Source organism: Lampris incognitus, chromosome 5 (assembly GCF_029633865.1).
Source record: "Lampris incognitus isolate fLamInc1 chromosome 5, fLamInc1.hap2, whole genome shotgun sequence".
In the NCBI taxonomy this organism is placed as follows: Eukaryota; Metazoa; Chordata; class Actinopteri; order Lampriformes; family Lampridae; genus Lampris; species Lampris incognitus.
In genome coordinates, this window is record NC_079215.1 from 30,568,341 (window position 1) to 30,592,190 (window position 23,850).

The 23,850-nt window shown below is 42.3% G+C and overlaps 2 protein-coding genes across 2 annotated transcripts in view; one reads left to right on the top strand and one right to left on the bottom strand.

Moving 5' to 3' along the window:
* The window catches only part of psip1a (PC4 and SFRS1 interacting protein 1a), a 56,649-nt gene extending 51,938 nt beyond the window's left edge, over positions 1–4,711 (top strand). Inside the window, exons 16-17 of the mRNA XM_056280271.1 lie at positions 3,622–3,718; positions 4,026–4,711. Of these exons, the coding sequence (XP_056136246.1) occupies positions 3,622–3,718; positions 4,026–4,053 (125 nt within the window). The 3' untranslated portion in view covers positions 4,054–4,711. The remainder of the gene's footprint in view (positions 1–3,621; positions 3,719–4,025) is intronic.
* A 1,275-nt stretch (positions 4,712–5,986) lies between these two features.
* On the bottom strand, positions 5,987–17,824 carry snapc3 (small nuclear RNA activating complex, polypeptide 3). The gene is made up of 9 exons (XM_056280466.1): positions 17,598–17,824; positions 17,382–17,465; positions 17,218–17,296; positions 16,915–17,019; positions 16,614–16,763; positions 15,969–16,051; positions 8,511–8,669; positions 7,101–7,208; positions 5,987–7,012 (listed from the first exon to the last, which is right to left on the bottom strand). Exons 1-9 carry the CDS (start codon positions 17,822–17,824, stop codon positions 6,865–6,867), a joined length of 1,143 nt encoding a protein of 380 aa, XP_056136441.1. The 3' UTR covers positions 5,987–6,864.
* Positions 17,825–23,850: the final 6,026 nt, after the last annotated feature.

The window sequence follows — 23,850 nt, forward strand, 5'->3', positions numbered from 1 at the left end:
ATGATTTTCTCCATGTTAATTATGATCAGTTAAGTCTCACATGGAAACTTTCAGAAATGGGTAGATTGAATCATTCTCCTCTGCTCCACAGGACGTCATAGGGTCCTTGAGGTTAACCTCAGCTGGGAACACACTAGATAATTTAAAAGCAGTTTATAACCACAATTTGACCATAATGACTAATTTTCACGATCATGGAAAATCTGCAACGGTCTGTGAAAAATCCAGCATGTCACCATGGACGATCACTTTATCTTGTAGGGCGCAGGGGTTTAAGATTCTCATTGCTCGCCAACTGATTGAGCCTTCAACCAGTTAGAACTGTCACGATGATACACTGATGAGCCAAAACATTATGACCACCTGCCTAATATGCTGTTGGTCCTCCATGTGCTGCTAATACAGCGCCAACCCACAGAGGCATGGACTCTACAAGATCCCTGAAGGTGTCTTGTGGTATTGGGCACCAAAACATTAGCACCAGATCCTTCAAGTCCTGTAAGTTGCGAGGTGGAGCTGTTGTGGATCAGACTTGTAGGTCCAGCACTTCCCACAAATGCTCAATCGGCTTGAGATCTGGAGAATTTGGAGGCCAGGCACTTCATCATGTTCCTCAAACCATTCCCGAACAATGTGTGCAGTACGGCGGGGTGCATTATCCTGCTGAAAGAGGCCATTGCTATGAAGGGGTCTACCTGGTCTGCAACGATGTTGACAGGTGTACGGCATTCATGACTGCTGCATTTTAGTAGCTGTCAACTACTCCCAAAAGCAATTGATTAATCATGGGACAGCTATCATTCTCGTCAAAAAGGTCTAAAGGGTTAACTAATGGAGGCGGGACCAACCTGGAGGTAGATGAAATAGCGGAGTCCTTGATTGGCTCTGAGAGGCTGTTTACATATGAGTCACAATCAAATTGGACTAAACCCCCAGCAAGCTTGTCTAAGCTGGAGAGTTTGACTGCAGTAACAAAGTGACTGCTTTCTTGCCGGTGTTTCAGTTTAACTAGTGACTGTGTTCTGATGACTTTCAGCCAAGTGCACCCATGGTTGTGGTAACAGCAGCTGTTGAACAGTCTTAAATTATCTTAAATTGAATGTTCAATACAGTATATATTTGTCTGGTCCTTTTTGTCCTACATTATGTAAATTTCGCCAACAAGAAACATTCACATTTCTTGAAGGTTTTTTTTTCTCCCTCTTTTTCTCCTTGATTGTACTTGGCCAATTATCCCACTCTTCCGCGCCATCCTGGTCACTATTCCACGCCCTCTGCCGATCCGGGTAGGGCTGCAGACTACCACATGCCTCCTCCAATACATGTGGAGTCACCAGCTGCTTCTTTTCACCAGACAGAGAGGAGTTTCGCCAGGGGGACGTAGCATGTGGGAGGATCACGCTATTCCCCCCAGTTCCCCCTCCCCCCAAACAGGTGCCCCGACCGACCAGAGGGGGCGCTAGTGCAGCGACCAGAACACATACCCACATTCGGCTTCCCACCCGCAGGCACTACCAGTTGTGTCTTTAGGGATGCCCGACCAAGCTGGAGGTAACACGGGGATTCGAACCGGTGAGCCTCGTGTTGGTAGGCAACGAAATAGACCACCATGCCACCCGGACGCCTGGGAAGTGGCAGCTGTTGAAAACACGAACAGAACACAATGTCCTCCTGAAAACCGATAATTTTACTTTAATCAATTTTAAATACACACTCATTTGTGTTTAATATCTACGCTAACCATTTATGTAAGTTAAATTGTGCTCGGCAAGCCTCATTCACCTCTCATAACATTTCTTATAATATGGAAAACAAACTGTAGCTGGCAGTGCAGCAGTATTTTATACCGTTATCCTCAATCAGAAAGTGACCCATATTCAGTCACTTAACCTGTAACGTTCTAATGTCCAATCCCTCATTAGATGCTAGCTGCTCTGCTAATCGGTGTTTTCCCCTACATTAAGTCACCAGTCACCATGTTCAGTTGTTAAACTGAAAAAAGGGATAGCATGAGTCTTTCCTTCTCTAAATACCTTTAAAAAAAATTTTTTTAGTTTGATATACTTTATCAATCCCTGTGGGGAAATTCTGCTCTACATTTAACTCATCCTAGCTATGTAGCTAGGAGCAGTGGGCAGCCGCCGTGCAGCGCCTGGGGACCAACTCCAGTTCATCTTGCTATGCCTCAGTCAGGGGCACAGACAGGAGTATTAACCCTAACATGCATGTTTCTTTTGACGGTGGGGGAAACCGGACCACCTGGAGAAAACCCACTGCAGACACGGGGAGAATATGTAAACTCCACAGAGAAGACAACCTGGGATGACCCCAAGGTTGGACAACCCCGGGGTTCGAACCCAGGACCTTCTTGCTGTGAAGGGACAGCGCTAACCACTGGGCCACCGTGCCGCAACATGGCATAACATAGATAGCATTACGTAGAAAATGATTGTTCCAACAAATCTATGTTGGATCACAGTGCCCCCAGTTGCATATCTGCTGTAAATGCATTGTCACTGCTTTATTACTGCACAGTGTTAAAACCAAAAAGGAACCAACACGGGGATCGGCAGTTCAAATCCCTGTGTTACCTCTGGCTTGATCGGGCATCCCTACAGACACAATTGGCCGTGTCTGCGGGTGGGAAGCCGGATGTATCCTGGTCACTGCACTAGTGCCTCCTCTTGTCGGTCAGGGTGCCTGTTCAGGGGGGAGGGGGAACTGATCCTTCCACACGCTACGTCCCCCTGGCAAAACACCTCACTGTCAGGGGAAAAGTAATAACTGACGACTCCACATATTGGAGGAGGCATGTGATAGTCTGCAGCCCTCTGCAACTCAGCACCCTGTCACCGGTTTGTTGTTTGTCCCTCCTTGGACCACTGTCGGTAGGGACTCACCACTGCTGACCGGGAGCACCCAATAAGCCTTGCCATTTCAGAGATGCTCTGACCCAGTCCTCTGGCTATAACAATTTGGCCCTTGTCAAAGTCGCTCGGGTCTTTACTCCTGCTCCATTTCTCCTGCATCCAACACGTTAACTACAAGACCTAATTTTTCGCTTAACATCTAATCTATCCAGACCTTGACATGTGCCCTTGTTTGGAGATGATCAACATTAATCGGTTTGCTTTGAGTAGTCAAAATGTTTTGGATCATTAGTGTATTAAATGTTTGATTTTTACAACTGGAATCTAGAAAAGTCTAAGCTCACTGGCAAGAATGTGAGCTGCTATAACTCCAGTCAGAACAAGTCTGCTTGTCTTCAACTGTATTTCAGTCATCACGTGTGTGATGCGGAGTCTTTTCCCAGTCGGTCAGGACTTTTAATGTGTTACTCTTTTAGTTTAAGTTTTCTTGTGTTGCCTGGCTCTAGATTTATATATAGTTTGATCAGGAGGTTGCAACCGTTTGCCTAATCCACATTCTTTTTCACTCACAAAGGCAGTTGTGTTGATGAAAAGTCCTGTATTAAAGCAAGGCATATCAAATAAATCCATAATCATATTTCTCAGTATGGTTTGCGGTTGGGTGTGTCATCATGTACCCCTGTGAAATAACCTCTTTGAATTAACTTTGGTTTAGATGTCCTATTAATAAATGTCTTGTGTTTTTTTCCAGACAAGACTACAAATGGCGATTTCAACCCTGAAGGTAGAAAGCAGGACACAGATAGGGAGAAGTTTCCAGAGGATGCCTCAATGGAAGAAAATGGAAGGTAACAGTGATGGCATTTGACTTGGTTTCACATTAATACAACAACAATGAACCTCTGTGTGAACACTGTCATATGTCATGAGCTACTGGTACAATCATCTGATCCTCGCAGCTTTCCAGTGTGAAATTTTTTTTAGAATCATGAAAATTCTCAGAATTTACTTTTTTTTTTCTTTTTTTTTTACTTCTCTACGTAGCCTTTGTGGGGAAAAAAACATCTCTAAAGACCCCAATCTTAAGTGAAGGTTGCTTTTTGTTTTGTTTTTGAATGTGTAACTGATTTGATTACCCTTTTATTTTTACTACAGCAGTAAAGCTCCAGAAGCATCTAGCTGATTCTACTGCATGCCTAAAGAAAAGTAACTTCTACAAACTGGGCTCAACAACTAGTTCTTGTTCAGTGGCATTTTTAAGGGTGTTTTGACAGTTTGTCAGTGTTTAATTCTGTTGCATTGAAACCTTTGAGTGTAGCGCACGCGGTTTGAGTGTAGCTCTACTCCCTTTGGTTTATGCGTACATGCATTTTCTTATCTGTACACATGGAGTAGTGATACTAAAATCTTGACAAGATGTTTTAGCTGTCCATATCATAGGTGTAGCAAACCGGCTTCAGAAAAAACTTGAAACTTTTTTATGCTATAAACCACTCATTTTGGATTTTATCTCAGATCAGTTGTATAGCATGAAGCCAAGAAATGTCTCAGGAGAATCTGAAGCATCGTTTGTTCTCAGTAGTGAAGTAAACTGTATTTGATTGTATACTGGCAACTCACATGTTTAAATGAGTCGTAGGGTACATTTACTTCCTCTGAAATAGATTCTGACCAGTTTTAACCTGTAGAAGTATTTTCATTTCCGTTGCACAGAGAGGAAATTTTACTTCAGTTTGCCAAAGTTTATTTTTTCAAGTGCTTTATTCAACTATGTTTAAATGTCCATTTACGTGTTGTTTTTTTGAAAAATGTAAATAAGAGTATTTTTTTGCCCGTCTGGAGACTCATAACATTAATCAATAAAATGATGACTCCAAGTTCTTTTTCAGATTGGTGTTTTTAAACATTCGGGAATTTATTTTTTTTCTCCCAAATTGTACCCGGCCAATTACCTCACTCTTCCGAGTTGTTCCGGTCAGTGTGCCACCCCCTCTGCAGACTACCACATGTCGTCTCATACACGTGGAGTCACCAGCCACTTTTCACCTGACAGTGACGTTTCGCCAGGGGGACGTAGCACGTGGGAGGATCACGCTGTTCCCCCCTAACAGGCGCCCCGATCGACCAGAGGAAGCGCTTGTGCAACAACCAGGACACATACCCCACAGCTGGTTTCCCACCCGCAGACACGGCCAATTGTGTCTGTGGGGACACCCTACCAAGCCAGAGGTAACATGGGGATTCGATCCAGCAATCCCCGTGTTGGTAGGCAACGGAATAGACCGCCACACCACCCAGATGCCCCCATTCGAGAAACATTCAGGAAAATTTAAAGGGGAAAACAACAGTATTTTTTAAAAATAAGTCCTATTTTCCCATTATTGGGCATCAAACTGAGCGATGGGTGGTAGAATCATTTAACATGGTTTAGTATTGAGCAAGTCGGCACCAGTCCTAAGCTGCAGCGTAATCCTTCAGGGCAATAGCACATGCAAATGTCTGCCAAAAGAGCTTTTTTTGCATCAACGTACAGATATTTTGAGAAGTTTATAGAGCCTTAGCTAAAATATCAGTCTTGGCATTTTATTATCGGTTTCTAACCCAGAGCAGAAGTCTCTCTGTAATTCCGCGAGGAGTGAATTTTTGCTAGAACAGTGGTAGTTTGGGAGTTGTTAAAAAAACAAAAAACATATTGATTGGCTGTACTTGGATTGTCTTCATTAAGAAAAGTGTTTTCAGAAATTTCTTAAAAAGATTGAGCCCGTTTGTACCAGAAAAAAAAGCTCTTTGTGGAAGTCATTTGATGAGCGCTATTGCCCCAAAGGATTACGTCACAGCTTGGTGAGGAGCTGGCTGATGCTAGCTTGCTCAATACTGAATTATTTAAGATTCTGCTACACATCATCCAGTTTGACTCTGACAAAAAAAACAGGGATTTTCCTTTGAGAAGTGACTGTGGCTATACAAGTTAGACCAAATGCAAAGGAACGAATAAACTGACACTGTCCTCTGAAACTCCTTTCCTGAATGTCCTCTGTTATCTTTAGGAATCTTAAGTAGGGAAAGCCAATGTAATTTCTACTGAGACAGGAAAGCTATTGGTATTTAACAGAATTTATTACTGAAGGACAACTGGTTAAATTCATACTTCACGAACAAGATATGTGGATGATACAATTACCAGAATTCCACAGCCAGGAAATTAATGAATACAATTGGGTTTAAAGTGACAGTATTTTCCAACAAAATGCAGGCATGGTGCCTACTGTGAAAGTAACAAAGCTCCCTTCTAGTTTTAAATGTTACACCAGAATTTATACACTTGACAATTTACAGTTACACCCCTGCAAATAAAAAGTTAAGTAAATATTTAAGTCCAGGTATTATTGCTGAGAGTACTTAGGGAAATTCAACCAATTTTTAAGGTACAAAATAAATGTAGATTTACAATATGTCATCAGTTCAATAAATGTAGAAAAAGTTCACCTTCTTAAACTCTTAAGTGTCAGGATGTATCCATTAAAAATGAAAAACCAAAATGTATCTGCATTGCACAGCATTAGAGTTGTTTCCAACAGGCCAGTGGTTTTCAATAAGGTTCTCGGGACCCCCAGTAGTGTTTTCTGTTCTGCCTGATAGTTAATAAATCACCTGTTGTGGCAGGGTTTCCATCTGTCTAATCAAGTTTTTAAGACTTGACTCAACAGTTGAATGTAATGAACTACCTGGGAGAACAGAAAACCAGCAGCAATGAAGTTTCCTGAGGACCAGAGTGAGAACCACTGCTCATTATTGCCCTGTGTATCAGTGGTTCTCAAGCCAGTCCTCGTACCATAAGTACTGCTTCTTTTCCCTTCTGCCAGGTAGTTCATTGTATTTACCCATGTGTCAGGTAATCCATCCATCTAATCACAACAGATGAATGTATTTAACTACCTGGCAGAATACAATACCAACAGTGAGGTTCTTGAGGATCGGATTGAGAAGCTCTGGCTTAATTGAATGCACCAGGGTCCACATAAGCATAGGCCATGAAATCTCCCAGCTTGTTGCCTTGAGTATCGTAGTGAAGCATTCGGAAGCACTTGTCACAGAAGAGACAGGGGTCACTTGGAGCAAACTGGTCATTAACGGTCATCCATCTGGAGAGTTTAACAGAATGTAAAATGTGTGTTCACAATTTCATCAGAGGTGATGGCATAATATTGTCATGTAATGTCTTTAACCCACCTGCCAATATAGACGTGGCACACACTACATTTTCGTGTGCTGACCCTGTGCTTATGGATGAGTAGCGGGTAGAGAGTTCTATCCAGGCAGTCATTCTTATGGGATAGTCTTGAGTTTCCAAAGAAAAGGTTAAAAAAGAAAATCATCACTTGAAAGCACATCAGATGAGATGAAAGCTTTGAATTTGTATGTTACTAAAAGTGGTTGTCACACTTGGTTATCCCGCTAACAACGAAACCTAGTACAAACTGACCTATCATTTTGTTACGTAAGTTTAAGTAAATCAGCTGACGAAATAAAGCCTCAAGGAAACCTCAGTTTGGAAGGTGAATGGAAACAGGCCAATCATTAAAATCTTAAGCAGCTGTCTGACAATGAGGTGCTTTATTTGACAGACCTTTTCCAGAAAAGATTGTTTAGAAAGTGTCAGTTTCCGAACAGAAGCAAAGTGTAACTTTCATGTGTTTCAAGGCCTTTTCATCTGTAGTCAAATTGACATGGTTTTACATTAAGGTTTATGATAAAGTTAGCATTCAGTCTAGCATTGCCAACATTTTGATAATATCATTAAGGGAGCAGTAATGACGAAAATTTCAACAGGAACTTATCAAAATTAGAAATTTGGCTTAATGGATGGGGGCATTGCTAGAGGACACCTCTGTCTGGTAGCGTGACCCACCCCACCCAAAAAGCCCGGCATAGGCTGAATTTTACAAGACTCGAAGCTATTTTACCTCAGTGTTGATGTCTTACTCATAGTAAAATGTTATCATTCAGTTGATTCTAGGAATGCCATCTCACATCAACTTATCACACGTGGCAAACCCATTAATGCATGGTATTGAGCAAAATACAAAATCCAGGAACTCTGGAAACAGGCAAAGGGGTGCAACTACATGGCTACAACAGGATGTCCAGGATTTGTCCCTGAAAGATTGGCACCCATGCCATACATTTTCTTCTTGGGAATTTTGTTTTGACTCACTTCTGAAGTACAATGATACATAGGCGTTTCAAACAACTAGGCATCAACATTGTCTGTGCTAGTTACACATTTAACCAACTAGTTAGCATTGGCTAATTGCAACTTGCTGTAAGTATACCGGCGACTAGCAAAGGGCAGTGTAGTGGAAAATTTCCAATAACCATATAACATCTGGGACAAAACTAGTGAAACTAATTTTATTTCATCTTGTGATGTAAAAATTGTCACAAATTTGACTGTACAGCATTAAAAAAAAATCTGAAATTTCAAGTTTTGATTTTTAAACTGCCTGAATGCCCCTAAACGGTGGCCCTTTAAGATAATTACTTTCCTGTCATTAGTCTGCTTCACCCCTGGACATGGAGTCCACGATGTGTGACGGTTAAACGGGTGCAGTCAGAATTAACTGTAAATACAGCACTGACCTGACATCTGTGATGATAACTAGGTGTTCACAGTCTCCCTGATGGCAGTAGAGATAGGGGAATCCCACTTTGACCGTCAGATCAACAAACTGTGTGTCCTCCATCTTGGCTTTACGAAAAGGGGGATGGTTTCGGCCCTTAGCCCACTCTACGGTGGTCCTGCATGAAACGACAAAGAATATATCTGACGGTCAACTCTTCTAAAACTAAGGAAGTTGATTTTATCTCAGATTCAGATTATCAAGAATTAATCAAGAAAATGTCCAGTGTTTCTCAGATGTGGTTCAGACTTGTGATTGAATCCAGCGTATGTAATCACATAGGAAAATAAAACTAAGGGATAACGGCTGCAGCAATCTGATGTTGGTTTGAAATTTAATGGCTGAATGGATTACTGATAAATTTAATGGCTGAATGGATTATTCCAGTAGGCCATATTCCAATGCCGGTTTGTTAAATCAAAATTCTAAAGGTGATATGCCCCCCCCCCATTCCACATACACACAGACAGGCATGGCAAACATTTTTACATTTCAAGAGCTACCATTTCCAGCGGCTGCATGAAAATGCAAAAAAATCAAATTCAAAATCAAGGCACCCATTTGTCACTACGCTCTGCATCCCCCAGGCAAATAAATAACATACTGACACAGGTGCAAAATGAGCATTACAAATCTTACATGTTAAGTTTCTTTTTTCTTTTTCACTTTATTGCCAGTCATGTAAGTTAACAGGCAATTAAAAATGCAGAACATAATCACCTTGAAATTGGGCTTCACTTGACATACATGCACGTATAGATGACATAACACCATACGCGGATAGAAAACATACATACATATACGTACCTGCATAAATTATGCATCAAAACAAAACAAGTTTCCTAGATAAGGTAGCTAATAACTGGTGTCCATAAAAATAGGCAATTTAAGTTGTAGCTGGGCAGTCGTGTGTTCCATCGTGTAGACATGTTTGACTTTTTGTAACCAGTGAGTCTGTGGGGGGGTTAGGCTTCATCCAATTTATCATAATTGTTTTGTTTTTTGTTTTGTTTTTTTATTGCAACCATCAACAAAATATGCAGTATATAGCACTGGTCTGTGGTAAACAAGTGCTTATGTGATATTTCCAATAGAAACAACAGTGGGTCTAGGGCAGGGGTGCCCACAATTTTTTGACTCGTGAGCTACTTTTAAAATGACCAGGTCAAAATGATCTACTCATATTAAAAATAATAATAAAAATACTCAATACATGTTTTACATATATATGAACATTTATATGCAGTGTGTGTATTTATATACACATGTATAGTATTGCAATGGATTTGCATTTATATTGAACCTTACACAGGCAATAATCATACCAAGCATTTGCTACTACACTATGTTGAAATTGCATCACTGCATGAACCTTTACAGCTGTGGTAAATAGATTTGTGATCTCTACCTCTCTACTCTGAGGATGACCTGCACTGGAGGGAGTCAGACAGGTTGCATAGTTCGGACAGTAGCTGCTGGTAGCCAGCCTCAAGCAGGCCTCCAAATGATCATCTGTCATGGCGGAACGGTATTTGGACTTGATAATCTTCATGTGAGAAAAGGCTGACTCACACAAATAAGTAGAGCTGAATAATGCCATCAAGGAGGTTGCGCATTTCCTCATGTTTGGGTACTTGTCCTCTGTAAGTAAGTTCCAAAACTCTCCATGCACCCTGGACTTAAGCTGAATGTCAGCCTGTACTGTCAGCATCTCATCCTCCACTGCAGACGAGTTCAGGTGAAACAGTGTTGCCATTTTTGAGGCGAGAGAATCCACCTCTGTATCTTCCCCAAATGGGTAGCACATAAATGTAGCGATTGGCTCAAGCAAAGCAAAGTCTTTAAACCGTTTGTCAAAGTCTGACCGGACATTTTCAATCTGCTCTGTGTAGCGTGCACTGTCAAGTTGTGCACACGCCCTCCCTTGCTTCTCCAGCTCTGCTGCGAGGTTTCGAAGTTTCCCAAATCACAGCGCTGCAACTTTGAGGACAGAAGTTGCATTTTCCGTTTGAAAGCGTTAACTGAGCTGATCATGTTTACCACGCTGTTGTCTTTTCCTTGCAGCTCTAAATTAAGCTCATTCAACATGTTGGTTAAATCAGTTAAAAACGCCAAGTCTAGCAGCCACTGATTGTCATTAAGTTGCTTGTGTTCCGCATGTTTAGTGATAAGGAGAAACTCCTTAATCTCCGGACAGAGCTCTCGAAATCTCTGCAAGAATCTCCCTCTACTAAGCCATCTCACGTCAGTGTGTAGCAAGAGGTCAGAGTAGTTACAGTCGGCCTCTTCCAAATGTGTACGAAACAACCGTCTTTGAAGAGACCTCGCTCGAATAGAACAGGCGATTTTGGTTGCCACATCCATGATCTCTTTCATGTTTAGCATTTTTGCGCATAATGCTTGTTGGTGTATTATGCAATGGTAATTAAGGAAGTCCGGGAAAGCATCGTCCTCCCTGCACTTGGCAATAAATCCATTGGAGCGGCCCACCATAGCAGGCGCACCGTCCGTGGTGATTGACACCAGTTTACACACTGGGAGCTGGATTTTATCCACAAAGTTTTTGAAGATCTGAAAAATGTTCTCTCCCCGCGTGTTCCTTCATGGGTAGTATTGTTAACAGCTCCTCTTTTGTGGTCATATCTTGAAACACCATGCGAATGAAAATGCACAATTGGGCCGTATCACTTATGTCCGTAGACTCATCCAATTGTAGTGAGAAACACTCGCAGTCCACGATGTCCCTCCAAAGCTGCTGTGTCAAATCATCGCCCATCCCTTCACAGCGCCTTGTGACAGAATTTCTTGATAACTGGAGAGCTTTGATTGAAGATATTATTTCTGATTTGTTTTCAAAGTCCCGAAACAACGAATCTGCTGCCTCAAGGAAGGCCTCTTTCATCATCTCTCCATCTTGGAAGGCTTTCTTATGCTTAATGATGGCGTGACTCACCCGTAAAGATGCTTCGGTGGCTGCCTTTGCCTTTGAATTCGGCTGTGTGAAAAGTGACTGCTGGGCGATTAACTGTGATTTTAGTTCCCTCACCTTTCTCTTTATCAGCTCGCTTTTCGGAGGGAAGTCATTGTCATAGTTTTTATGAACAGTTCGAAAGTGCCTCTCCACATTTCCTTTCTTTGGGATAGCAATGCTAGACTGACAGATGAGACAAACGCATTTGGAATAAGACATGGTGAAAAAAAAATCTTCCTCCCATTCCACATGGAAATGGTACGTTTTTTGTTTCTTGTTAGGTCCGGCTCCCCCACTCATTTTTATTTTGTTTCACTTTTTAGTAGAATGTTTTTTTAGAGAGTTGAACTAGCTAGCTCGATACAGTTCTGTGTTAGCTCACGTTGTGGGCATGTGAACTTCAAGGTACGTTCGAGAAGGGCTCTGGTTGTTATGGTAACCTAATGTAACAAAGTTTTAGGTTCCGCTCTAGAATCTTTGGTTTTAGGCAACAGCAGACTGGCCGTCCTTTACGTCAATCAAAAGGCAAATGCCAAATGGAGGACAGATGATAGGCTAATGTCTTGGGAAAAAAAAGAAGTTTTTTTGGAATGTCATGGAGATCTACCAGCACTGCCTTCGCGATCTACTGGTCGATCGCGATCGACGTAGTGGGCACCCCTGGTCTAGGGGAATGTCCGTTTCCAAGATTTTCTCCATTTCTTCTTTAACGTTTTTCCAGAATCCCCTATTTTTGGGCAGTCCCAGAATATGTGAGTATGGTCTCCAACCATATCACAGTCTCTCCAGCATTTGTTGGTAGAATTGTTTTTAAAGACACAAGCTGTCAGTGGGGTCCTAAAGAACCTCATTATAACCTTCCAGTCAAAATCTTTCCATAACTGGCTTCCAATCCCCTTATGACAACTTGAGCACGTCTTCCCAATCGTCATCGTCCACTGTTGTCTTCAACTCCAGTTCCCATTGTCCTTTGATATACAGTGCATCCGGAAAGTATTCACACCCCTTCACTTTCACCACATTTTGTTATGTTACAGCCTTATTCCAAAATGGATTAAATTCCTTTTTTTTTCTCATCAATCTACACACAATACCCCATAATGACAAAGTGAAAAAGGTTTAGTAGAAATCTTTGCAAATTTATTAAAAATAAAAAACTGAAATATTGCATGTACATAAGTATTCACACCCTTTACTCAGTACTTGGTTGAGGCACCCTTGGCAGCGATTACAGCCTCAAATCTTCTTGGGTATGAAGCTGCAAGCTTGGCACACCTATATTTGGGGTATTTCTCCCATTCTTCTCTGCAGATCTTCTCGAGCTCTGTAAGGTTAGATGGGGAGCGTCGCTGCACAGCTATTTTCAGGTCTTTCCAGAGATGTTCAATGGGGTTCAAGTCTGGGCTCTGGCTGGGCCACTCATGGACATTCACAGACTTGTCCCGAAGCCACTCCTTCATTGTCTTGGCTGTGTGCTTAGGGTCGTTGTCGTGTTGAAAGGTAAACCTTCGCCCCAGTCTGAGGTTCTGAGCACTCTGGAGCAGGTTTTCATCAAGGATCTCCCTGTACTTTGCTCCATTCATCTTTCCCTCGATCCTGACTAGTCCCCCAGTTTCTGCCGCTGAAAAACATCCCCACAGCATGATGCTGCCACCACCATGCTTCACTGTAGGGATGGTATTAGCAAGGGGATGAGAGGTGCTGGTTTCCTCCAGACGTGACATTTGGCATTCAGGCCAAAGAGTTCCATCTTGGTTTCATCAGACCAGAGAATCTTGTTTCTCATGGTCTGAGAGTCCTTTAGGTGCTTTCTGGCAAACTCCAAGCGGGCTGTCATGTGCCTTTTACTGAGCAGAGGCTTCCGTCTGGCCACTCTACCATAAAGGCCTGATTGGTGGAGTGCTGCAGAGATGGTTGTCCTTCTGGAAGGTTCTCCCATCTCCACAGAGGAATGCTGAAGCTCTGTCAGAGTGACCATCGGGTTCTTGGTCAACTCCCTGACCAAGGCCCTTCTCCCCCGATTGCTCAGTTTGGCTGGGCAGCCAGCTCTAGGAAGAGTCCTGGTGGATCCAAACTTCTTCCATTTACGAATGATGGAGACCACTGTGCTCTTCAGGACCTTCAAAGCTGTAGAAATTTTTTTGTACCCTTCCCCAGATCTATGCCTCGATTCAATCCTGTCTCGGAGGTCCACGGACAATTCCTTTGACTTCATGGCTTGGTTTCTGCTCTGACATGCACTGTCAACAGTGGGACCTTATACAGACAGGTATGTGCCTTTCCAAATCATGTCCAATACATTGAATTTACTACAGGTGGACTCCAATCAAGATGTAGAAATAGCTCAATGATTATCAGTGGAAACAGGATGAACCTGAGCTCAATTTTGAGTGTCATAGCAAAGGGTGTGAATACTTATGTACATGCAATATTTCAGTTTTTTATTTTTAATAGATTTGCAAAAATTTCTGCAAAATCGTTTTCACTTCGTCATTATGGGGTATTGTGTGCAGATTGATGAGAAAAAAAGGAATTTAATCCATTTTGGAATAAGGTTGTAACATAACAAAATGTGGGGAAAGTGAAGGGGTGTGAATACTTTCCGGATGCACTGTATGTATAGTAGTATCTGATGTGTTTAGCACTAGCTTTTTGTACAAATGGGATATTTGGGGGGGGTTTTTGTTAATACAGGGTGTTCAAACAGCTGTATGAAGTGGGTTTCTATATTTATTGGTTCTCTTTTAATATCATCCCGGTCTGTGTTTTCTGTGTCTAATTTGTAAATATCTATATAAGTCACTTGAGGGTAGAGCAAACTTGTGTTGGAGCTGTGAAAAAGATTTAAATGTATTCCCATCAAACAGTTGATTAATTGTCTCCAACCCACTTTCAGCCCATCTTTCATAAGCATTATCCCACAGAGATGGGAGAAACTCTATATTTCCTACTACGGGTATGGCCCTTGACAAAGCTGCAGCTCCCTTTAGTTGCTTTTGGATTGAAGTCCAGACCGTGTATGTTTAATACATACATTATTTATTTTGATCTTTTTCTGAGGCTGTTGGTTAAGAAATGGAAGAGTAGATAATGCTGCTCCTGGTAATGAGTTTTGTTCACTAGAAACCCCTCCAGTCTCTAGATCCTTGACAGCTGGGCTGCCCAATAGTCGAAGTTTTAGGTTGGGTAAACCCAGATCTCCTTTCTCTTTTGTTGACATCAATATTTTTAATCTAACTCTTGGTCTCCTGTTTTGCCAAATGAATTTTGATTTTCGCTTTTCCATCCATTATCCAAACCGCTTATCCTGTTCTCAGGGTCACGGGGATGCTGGAGCCTATCCCGGCAGTCATTGGGCAGCAAGCAGGTAGACACCCTGCACAGGCCACCAGGCCATGTGGATTGTGGTACTAATACAGGGAGGGATTGAAATAAACCAAGTAATCTTGGTAGAATATTCATTCTCACTGATTCTATCCTGTCAAAAAATGACAGAGGCAGCATATCCCATCTGTTTAAATCTTTATTAATTTCTTTAATCAATTTGTCATGATTTGAGGAGAATAATCAGAATCAGAATACTTTATTTAAATTGAGTTTTTTGAAAATTACACAATTGAATAATTGTGTAATTTTAGGTGTGATAACTACACCAATATATCTGAATCCCTGTTTGGATCTTCTGAAAGAGACCAAGTCATCTAATTGGGAAAGCCATTCCCCAGCTATTGTCATGGCTTCGGATTTGTTCGTATTGACCTTATACCCTGACACTGCACTATACTCATTAAGGCTATGTAAGGGCGGGGACAAAGGTAACAGGGTTTTCTAAGAATAATAATATATCATCTGCAGATAGTGTGAATGTGTGTTGATCATTCCCTTCATCAAATATTCCTTGTATGTGGGGATTAGTTCTTGTTAGTTCAGCCAGTGTTCGATGCGGTGTGAGAACAAGGATGGAGATAAAGCATCCCCCTGGCGTGTCCCAGGAAAAAATTCAGAACAATGTCCATTTACCCTAACTGTAGATCTATGGTTTTTATAAAATATTTTAATCCACTTAACAAATGTATCATTAAAGCCCATATAGCTAAGAGTCTGTTCTAAGAAAGTCCATTCAACCCTGTCAAATGTTTTCTCAGCATCTAAGCTGAGAAGCATTGACAGGGTGTTCCATATTAAGTTTCAATCTGTTTTTCACAACGCAAATGTTGTTTGAGAGTAGTACATTATATTTCAGATTCTGCCTATGTAGACATGTTCATTAACTGAGGCATGGACAAGCTGAATTATACTAGAATTACCAACACAACTCAACCAGCCATAAAATGTACGATGTCTAAGTTGTACTAAAGTAACTATCACCTAAAAATATGGCTTGAAATCACATCTGCTTGCTCTCTCGCATGCACGCACACACACCCCTTATTTAATTCAACTTACTCACTGATGTCTTGACATTCAGGGAAACGCATGTCATTGTAGAAGACTCCTTCAAAAAAGAAGAATGCCGACTTGTAATGATCCTATAAAGAACACATAATATACATATTCTTTATGAAAACAGCTTTCCTCAAATCTGTTAATATATCTTTGATCATAGTAGTCTTTTGAAATTTGATTTTTCACAACGAGGTATTTTTACTATGTCCCCACATTTGATTTAACTGGAAGGAATGTAGAAATCAAAATTGTATAAAATGACTATATATATATATATATACATATACACACACACTGATAAAACATGAGATACCATTAAAACCAGTGAAGCTCCAAGGTACTGCCTAAGGAAACCCCGTCTTTAAAACTATCAGCTGGGTTTATTCCTGGATTAACCATGTACCAACATTAAAGGATTAAAAGCTTGTCTTGCTTCTGGTGTTGGATCATTCATGTTTCAAACTGCAGGATGAATGTGACTGCTTATTCCCAAAATTACAACATTTCTCACACAAAGCAGTTCCTTTTCAATTCAGCACTATCACGGGAATTGCATAATTGACATTTACACACTTGGATGGTACCACCATAACAATAAAATCCAACAGACTGTTCTGAAACGTCAGTTGTAGTCTAGGTCTGTACTTTGCTGATGAAATCCGGAGCCAAGTCAGGTGTGTGGCTGAACTCTCCAGATATTTGCAAGTCACTGATACAGCAAATGCTGTCCCTCAGGTCTGCAAGGCTCTGTGACCCTGTCACCATCAGAGTCATATGAGGTCGGATGTACTTAAACTGTGGAGACATTGATAAAAATAGTTGGTACTCATAAGACCCCACCAGACAAGCAGTCATTAGTGAAAGCTACAGACACAATATTCAGCAACCTATTTCGTGTGCCATGCAGGTGGGGAGGTTTTGGAACCCCGTGAAAATGTCAACTCACTCTTTCAAAAACGGTTGGATAATAGATGTTAACGCTTATGATAACTTCGCCTTCAGGAACCACGTTGCTTTCTTCTTCTGCTGTCTTCCCGACAACTAATCTTGCCTGGGAGCCAAAACCGAGGAAGAAATGTAAAAAAACAAAACAAAAAAGCATCTGTTCAGCATGTGGCCAGCCCGATCTATGCTAACAGTCATTTGTAGTAAAGGTGAGGGGGTCATTCAGAATGAGGGAGAAACCATGCTAATGTGTATAGACGTTATCGTAGCCTCTCTTCGTTGTTTGACGAGGGAATCGACTCACCAGTTCATCAGCGTAATCATGTCGACAAAGCCTGCTGATTTTCTGGCTGTCTTTACAATCTTGTCCCTTCTGCCGTTGTCTGTCGAAAGAAACAGCGCATTCAATCGGATTTCTGTCTGTCATATATTAACTGAGACGTATGAGTGCTTCCGAGGTAGTTTTACTTTAGTGTTTTTAGAACGGGGTCTGGGGGCACAACTTCTGTTGTCGGTAGCTGGTCTGCAGAATGGCAGCGAAGCGAATCGATGCTTTGAGGGAACAAGAAAGACAAGAGGTCCTGTGAACACGTTGCAGGACAGGAACGATTTTGCACAAAGAAGGACACGTGTAGTAACCAAATGCAATACACCTGTAAAAAGACGCAACGACCGGTTGATTACCTGCAGGTGGTTTTTATTTCACTCATGGTCTCAGCGGTTATCCCGGATTTCTCCGCGAAGTCCGCATCAAACGCGTCCTCTTCCTGGTAGGAGTAGTCTGATGGCCTCAGTCTTTCTAACCATGCGTTTCTGAACGACCCAATATGAAAAGGCTTGGTGTTAACCTCGATATACTCATATTCCGGGATGTTCGAGCCGCCGGTGCTGAAGGAACTGCAGGTCGCCATCTTGCTCACCAAATCACGTGGTCGATGGAGGATTGTGGGAAATGTATTTGTTTTATTTTCTACGCTCTCCGCTCTTTCCACCGTAACAGGGATGAATAATTGGGAAGAAAGGTTAACTATGGCAAGCCATGATTAACTTCGAGAGAATGTGGACCTGTAGGTGTGGCATGATCGTTAGAATATGACGATATCCCACAAGCCTTATAAATATTGTGGGATGCAATGTTAACCTACTGTTACTGCATCTAAGCAAGGACGCTTTGGTGCAGGGTTAATATTATCTCCTTAATTTCCAGTTGGGAAACCAGCTTTTATATATTCCTGTATTATTTACTGCATTTTACTCAGGCCTACTTGTCTACATTACTCTTATTTACGACACAAATGGAGGATAAGATACAAGATGCTGGCAAACAGGTATGTGGTCTGTATTCTTTTACAGTTGTTCATTGGCTGTAAGGTTGTAAGCAATCAGCTGCGATTTACTGAGTGCAATTTGTGTGACAACGACTGAACTGACCGAAATACTTCGAAATGAAACTTCAAATCCGTCTCGTGAAATGACAAGCCGTAGACTTTGAGTACTTGGCAAATAAACTATTTGTTATCGTTTCCTTTAATTAAACGAATAAAACGTGAAAATTACAACAAATCGACGCGCATGGCCATTTTATCAGAAAAATGAAGGAAAGTGAATTCTTTTGATTTAGAATTGCATGTCTTTGTATTCCAAAACATGAAAGTGGTTGCAATGGTTGGTGTGTGGTGATACAGGTGATTAAATTTGGTGTTCACTACGTCGGATTTATGTTGCTATAAAGCCCCTTGAGGCAAATTTGTAATTTGTTGACGTTGGGCTTTACAAATAAATTTGACTTGACTTGACTTGACTTGTTCGTTTCTGCTCGTAACAACATACCACGATTAAATGATCACTTGAATTTATTTTTTTCAGGCGGATCTTGGTGGCCAATGTGTCGAGAACACACAGTGAGTATGCACAAAATAATGTCGTCTGAAAGTAGGGATGTCATTATGATTGATTTGCTTGACTGTTTCTTGCACCGTCCTGACCAAATTGTCCGTCGTTGTGCAAACGAAAACGAAACCGCAGAAGTTTAGTTTGTCAAATGCACAATACAGTCGTCTGAAAGTAGGGATGTCATTATGATTGATTTGCTTGACTGTTTCTTGCACCGTCCTGACCAAATTGTCCGTCGTTGTGCAAACGAAAACGAAACCGCAGAAGTTTAGTTTGTCAAATGCACAATACAGCGTGGCGGACATTGCTGGCAATGAAATGCTTAGGCTTCAGGCCAACCTCAAAAAGCTAATGAATGAATAAATAAATGCATGACGTCAAATTTTAAAATTAAAAGTAAAAACATTGAATCTAAAAATTAACAGTGTAAATTTACCGGTATTTACGGGCCAAGTAAAGCTTCAAATTTAAACCCTGAAATTTTAAGTCTAAAATTTAATAGTTGACGGCTTAAATGTAACAGAGGTAAATAATTTGTAATAAATATGAATGAAAAATGTAGCGAGAGCGAAGTGTGTGTGTGTGTGTGTGTGTGTGTGTGTGTGTGTGTGTGTGTGTGTGTGTGTGTGTGTGTGTGTGTGTGTGTGTGTGTGTGTGTGTGTGTCCAAGGATCCAGACAAATGTTCAAGAGTCTTATGGCTTGCGTTAGAAATACTTGTTGTCAAATGTTTGGGAACATTTCCATTTAATAACTCCTGATAAATTATCTATACAATACATGTAACTATGGGTTGTTGTTGTTTTTTTCGTTTGTTTGTTTTTGGGGGGTTTTAAGGAGATGTTGTATTGTAGTATAAATCGTATAGGAATCTAACCGTTATGACTTGGCTTTGGACTAACGTTAAATTCGCTCACAAATTAGAAGAGCTTGCTGCGTTAACCTGACATGAACTAAAATGTAAATGAAACACATGCATGCATCCCCCTGGATGAAACCAACGTTAAAGCGGCTGTCCTCGTCATATGACTTCGAAGGGGAGATCTGTGGTGGAGGCCAGATGGGTGTGACGCTGACTCCACAGTGTAGTCCTACATCCAGTCCTTCTTATCAGAGGAACCATTGAGATACTGGTTACCACAAAAGCCGTTGTATCTCCACTTACTCTATAAAAACTGGCTTGGAAGTTATCCAAAGGAGTTGATCAAGTGCAACTGGACTTGGTATATATCCGTGAAGACGTTTCGCCTCTCATCCAAGAGGCTCCCTCAGTTCGTGCCTTTCTGACTAGACCAAGCTAGTCTGACTGGCTGGTGATGAGACTCAGAATTTATCCTCTTGGAGTCGTTGTCAGAGCTATAGATGTCCATGGCTCTTTGTGTCCCGATGTTTACCAACGCCCGTCGCTAACAGAGCCATAGATATGAGGGGCTCTTTTGTGTACCGATTCTGAGTCTCATCACCAGCAGTCAGACTAGCTTCGTCTAGTCAGAAAGGCACGAACTGAGCAAGCCTTTTGAATGAGAGGCGAAACGTCTTCACGGATATATACTGTAATGACCTACTTTTCACTCTCACAGATGATAACACCGTTTCTGACTTAGCCGTGGAACTTCGGCATGTTTATTTCGCTCCATGCATAACGTGCACATAATCCGACTGACCCTCGTCTACCTTCCCGCTCCCTTGGCTGCTCTGTTTACTATCCCATAATTCCCTGTGTCCTTAAAGGTGTATTCCCCTAATACTGAACATCACATATACCAAGTCCAGTTGCACTTGATTTAACTCCTTTGGATGACCATGACCTGGATGAATGAGAACATTCACAGACATCTGGCTTGGAAGTTGTTACGGCTGGTATTGCTGCGACAATGCTGTGTTCCGATCCTGTTAAACGTTTTACCTGAGTCACGTGACTGACGTGAGTTGTGTCGTTGATTAAATGGAGTGCGCTCAGACTAGAGCGCCACCTGTCGTCTTTTTCACAACATCACATCGGCGACGAGAGATGGCTGACTGTTCTCCACCCTCCCCTTTCCCGGCTTTACTCGGGGAACCACCCGTGCCATGGAATTGCTGGATATCCTCGTTGAGCCCTGTCTCCTCGCCGCCGTCTTGGACGACGTGTCAGACGGGAGAAAGCTGCACTGTTGCTGCACTGTCTCGGTGCAGAGGGACAGCGCGGGTTCGGAACTTTCACAAAATCCACCAAATATGAAGAGGCTGTAAATCTACTCAAAGAGCATTTTGCCACTCCACAGAGCGCTCTTCCCCGTCGCCTTATATTCAGGCGCCGACACCAACGAGCGGGCTAGTCTGTATGCCAGCTGTGATAGGAGTTAATACTAATATACTGTAGCGAATTCGGGGGACAACGCAACCACAGGAACTGCCGCGGCCGGGAGGCGAACCCGTATCGCCCGCACCGCAGGAGCCATCGCTAACCGCTCGACTAAAAGTTCGGATCCGTCAGCCAGCGGCCAGCGTGTATTCTTATCCATGCACGTTACAATACTTACCACCTGAGGGCAGTAGCCATAAAAGTACCTACCTGTAAGCTATACCAATATTTTCTTTAGTAGTCTATAGGATTCCGGCAGAAGAAGACACCACACGGTGCTTGATGCACATGTTAGCTGAGTTGTCACAGTACCTTAATAAGTAGTTGTAATTGTTGAACCCAAGTTTCTTCATTTATAATAAGAAACATTACATGGTACCAGGAGTGGTCCAGAGACAGCCGTCATGGAAAGTTTGAAGCCGCCTGACGCTGTGAATTGAACTGGAAATGTGGACTACGAGTGGCGGACGTTCAAAAAGCGATTCATGCTGTACCTGCAAGCCCTCGGACTGGATGACAAACCGGACGCACGGAAGATCGCAGTGCTGCTTACCGTCACGGGACCTCAAGCATCGGAGCCATACAACACGTTTGTTTACACCGACGCAGCTGATGAACATTGTTCGCCTAAAAAAAAACGAGACATTCGAACGGTACGTGTTTCGCATGCGCACGCAGCAAAATGGTGAGAGCATTGACATTTTTTTGACGGACTTGAAACTGAAAGCTACGACGTGCAATTTTGGAGAGCTGCATGATTCAATGATCCGGGATCAATTAGTGTTTGGCATTAATGACAAAGTGAGAGAGATTACTACGGGAAACGGACCTTACCTTAGCTGGAGCTGTGAGGATATGCCATGCTAGTGAGGTAGCCCTGCAACATGCTAGAACGTTCGGTGGTGGCGCGAAGGAAAGTGAAAAAGGCACCGCAGCGATAGCCACTGTGCCTGCACGGGCACAGAAACAGAGAACATAATGGCAGTCGAAACAGCAAAAGGGCTTAGAGACTTTTAATTGTAAACGGTGCGGCACTCGACATGCACCAAATCAATGCCCAGCTTATGGCAAAGTCTGTAATAAATATAAAGGACAGAATCATTTCGTGAAACTGCTTTTCCAAGGGGAAACTAAGCTGAGGTGAACGTGTGCATGCACTGGAAGAAACTGATCTTTGTGATTCATTCTTGGTGGGAATGGTAGCGCAGGAAGATGTCACGCCTAAAGGGACTGAACAGTCAAGTGTGAACCGAATTGAGCAGGACAAGTGGGCTGTTCCATTGCATATAAACCGAGCTGTCGTTCCTCTCAAGCTGGACACAGGAGCAAAGGCTAACTTGATGAATGAGCTCGACATCAAAGCCATGAAGGTAAAGCCATGCATTCTTCCAAATTCTATTCCACTCAAAGCCTACAATGGACAGCTCATCAACACCAAAGGCACATGCAGACTCATGGTGAGAGTTAAAGGAAAAGAACACAACCCCATGTTTGTAGTAGTTCCAGAGGGACACGACTCACTGCTAGGTGACCAGGCATGTGAAAATCTAGGCTTAGTCAAGAGGGTGTACCGTATCAATGTCAGTGCACAGAGCAGCGTAGAGTCAATAGTGGATCAGTAGCCAGACAGCTTCAAAGTGTTTGGTGTCTTACCATTCACCTACAAGGTACAGCTAAAAGATGATGCACAGCCAGTCATTCATGCTCCCAGGTGGGTTCCAGCACCTCTACGAGACAAGCTGAAACAAGAACTCGACCGAATGACGTCACTGGGAGTCATAAAAAAAGGTAGAGGAGCCCGCAGAGTGGGTGAATTCGATGGTGTGTGTCAAGAAACAGAACGGCGACCTACGTGTATGCATGGATCCAAAAGACCTGAATGCCAACATAAAGAGGGAACATTGCCAAATTCCAACCAGAGGAAATAACAAGTGAGATGGCTGGTGCAAAGTTCTTCAGCAAGCTAGATGCATCCCAGGGCTTTCGGCACATAAAACTGCACGTGATAACACAAAGTACTGTACATTCAATACACTGTTTGGCCGCTACTCTTTCTAAAGGCTGCCTTTTGGATTGTCCTCTGCTCCCGAAGTTTTCCACAGGACCATAGAGCAAATCATAGAAGGTATTGACGTGTGTATGTGGATGACATCATGCCATGGGGATCCACACTGGAGCAGCACAATGAGAGGCTCATTAAAGTGCTCCAAAGCACCCAGACGTATGGACTAAAGCTGAACATAGCAAAATGTTTCGTTTTGTGCGAACGAAATCACCTTTCTGGGAGACAAGCTGTCAGAAACAGGTGTGGAGCCAGACAAGAGCAAGGTGACTAATACTGGAGATGTCCAGGCCCGAGGATAAAAAAGGTGTGTTGAGAGTGATGGGAATGTTCAATTTCGTTGGCAAATTCATACCAAACATGTCCTCAAAAACTGTACACCTGAGAGAGCTGTTGCACGATAGAACTGAGTTCAAGTGGACTGAGTATCATGAAAAGGGATGGACAAGACTGAAAACCACTCTCACAACAGAACCAGTGCTGACGTTCTTTGACCCGTCCAAAAAGATAAAGATATCCACTGATGCATCGAAAAATGGGATTGGAGCGGTGTTACTACAGGCTGATGGAGAACAATGGAGACCAGTTGCCTACACGTCAAGAACAATGTCCATGGCTGAACGTCGCTTTCCACAAATTG

What these genes read in the sequence shown, in the direction of transcription:
- snapc3 (XM_056280466.1), bottom strand. Translation starts at nt 17,824, where the DNA reads ATGGCGACCTGCAGTTCCTTCAGCACCGGCGGCTCGAACATCCCGGAA. An exon ending in GAATGTCAAGACATCAGTGA is followed by an intron (nt 8,670 to 15,968) that starts GTAAGTTGAATT and finishes CGTTTCATGCAG; the next exon opens with GACCACCGTAGAGTGGGCTA. An exon ending in TGCCACGTCTATATTGGCAG is followed by an intron (nt 7,013 to 7,100) that starts GTGGGTTAAAGA and finishes TAAACTCTCCAG; the next exon opens with ATGGATGACCGTTAATGACC.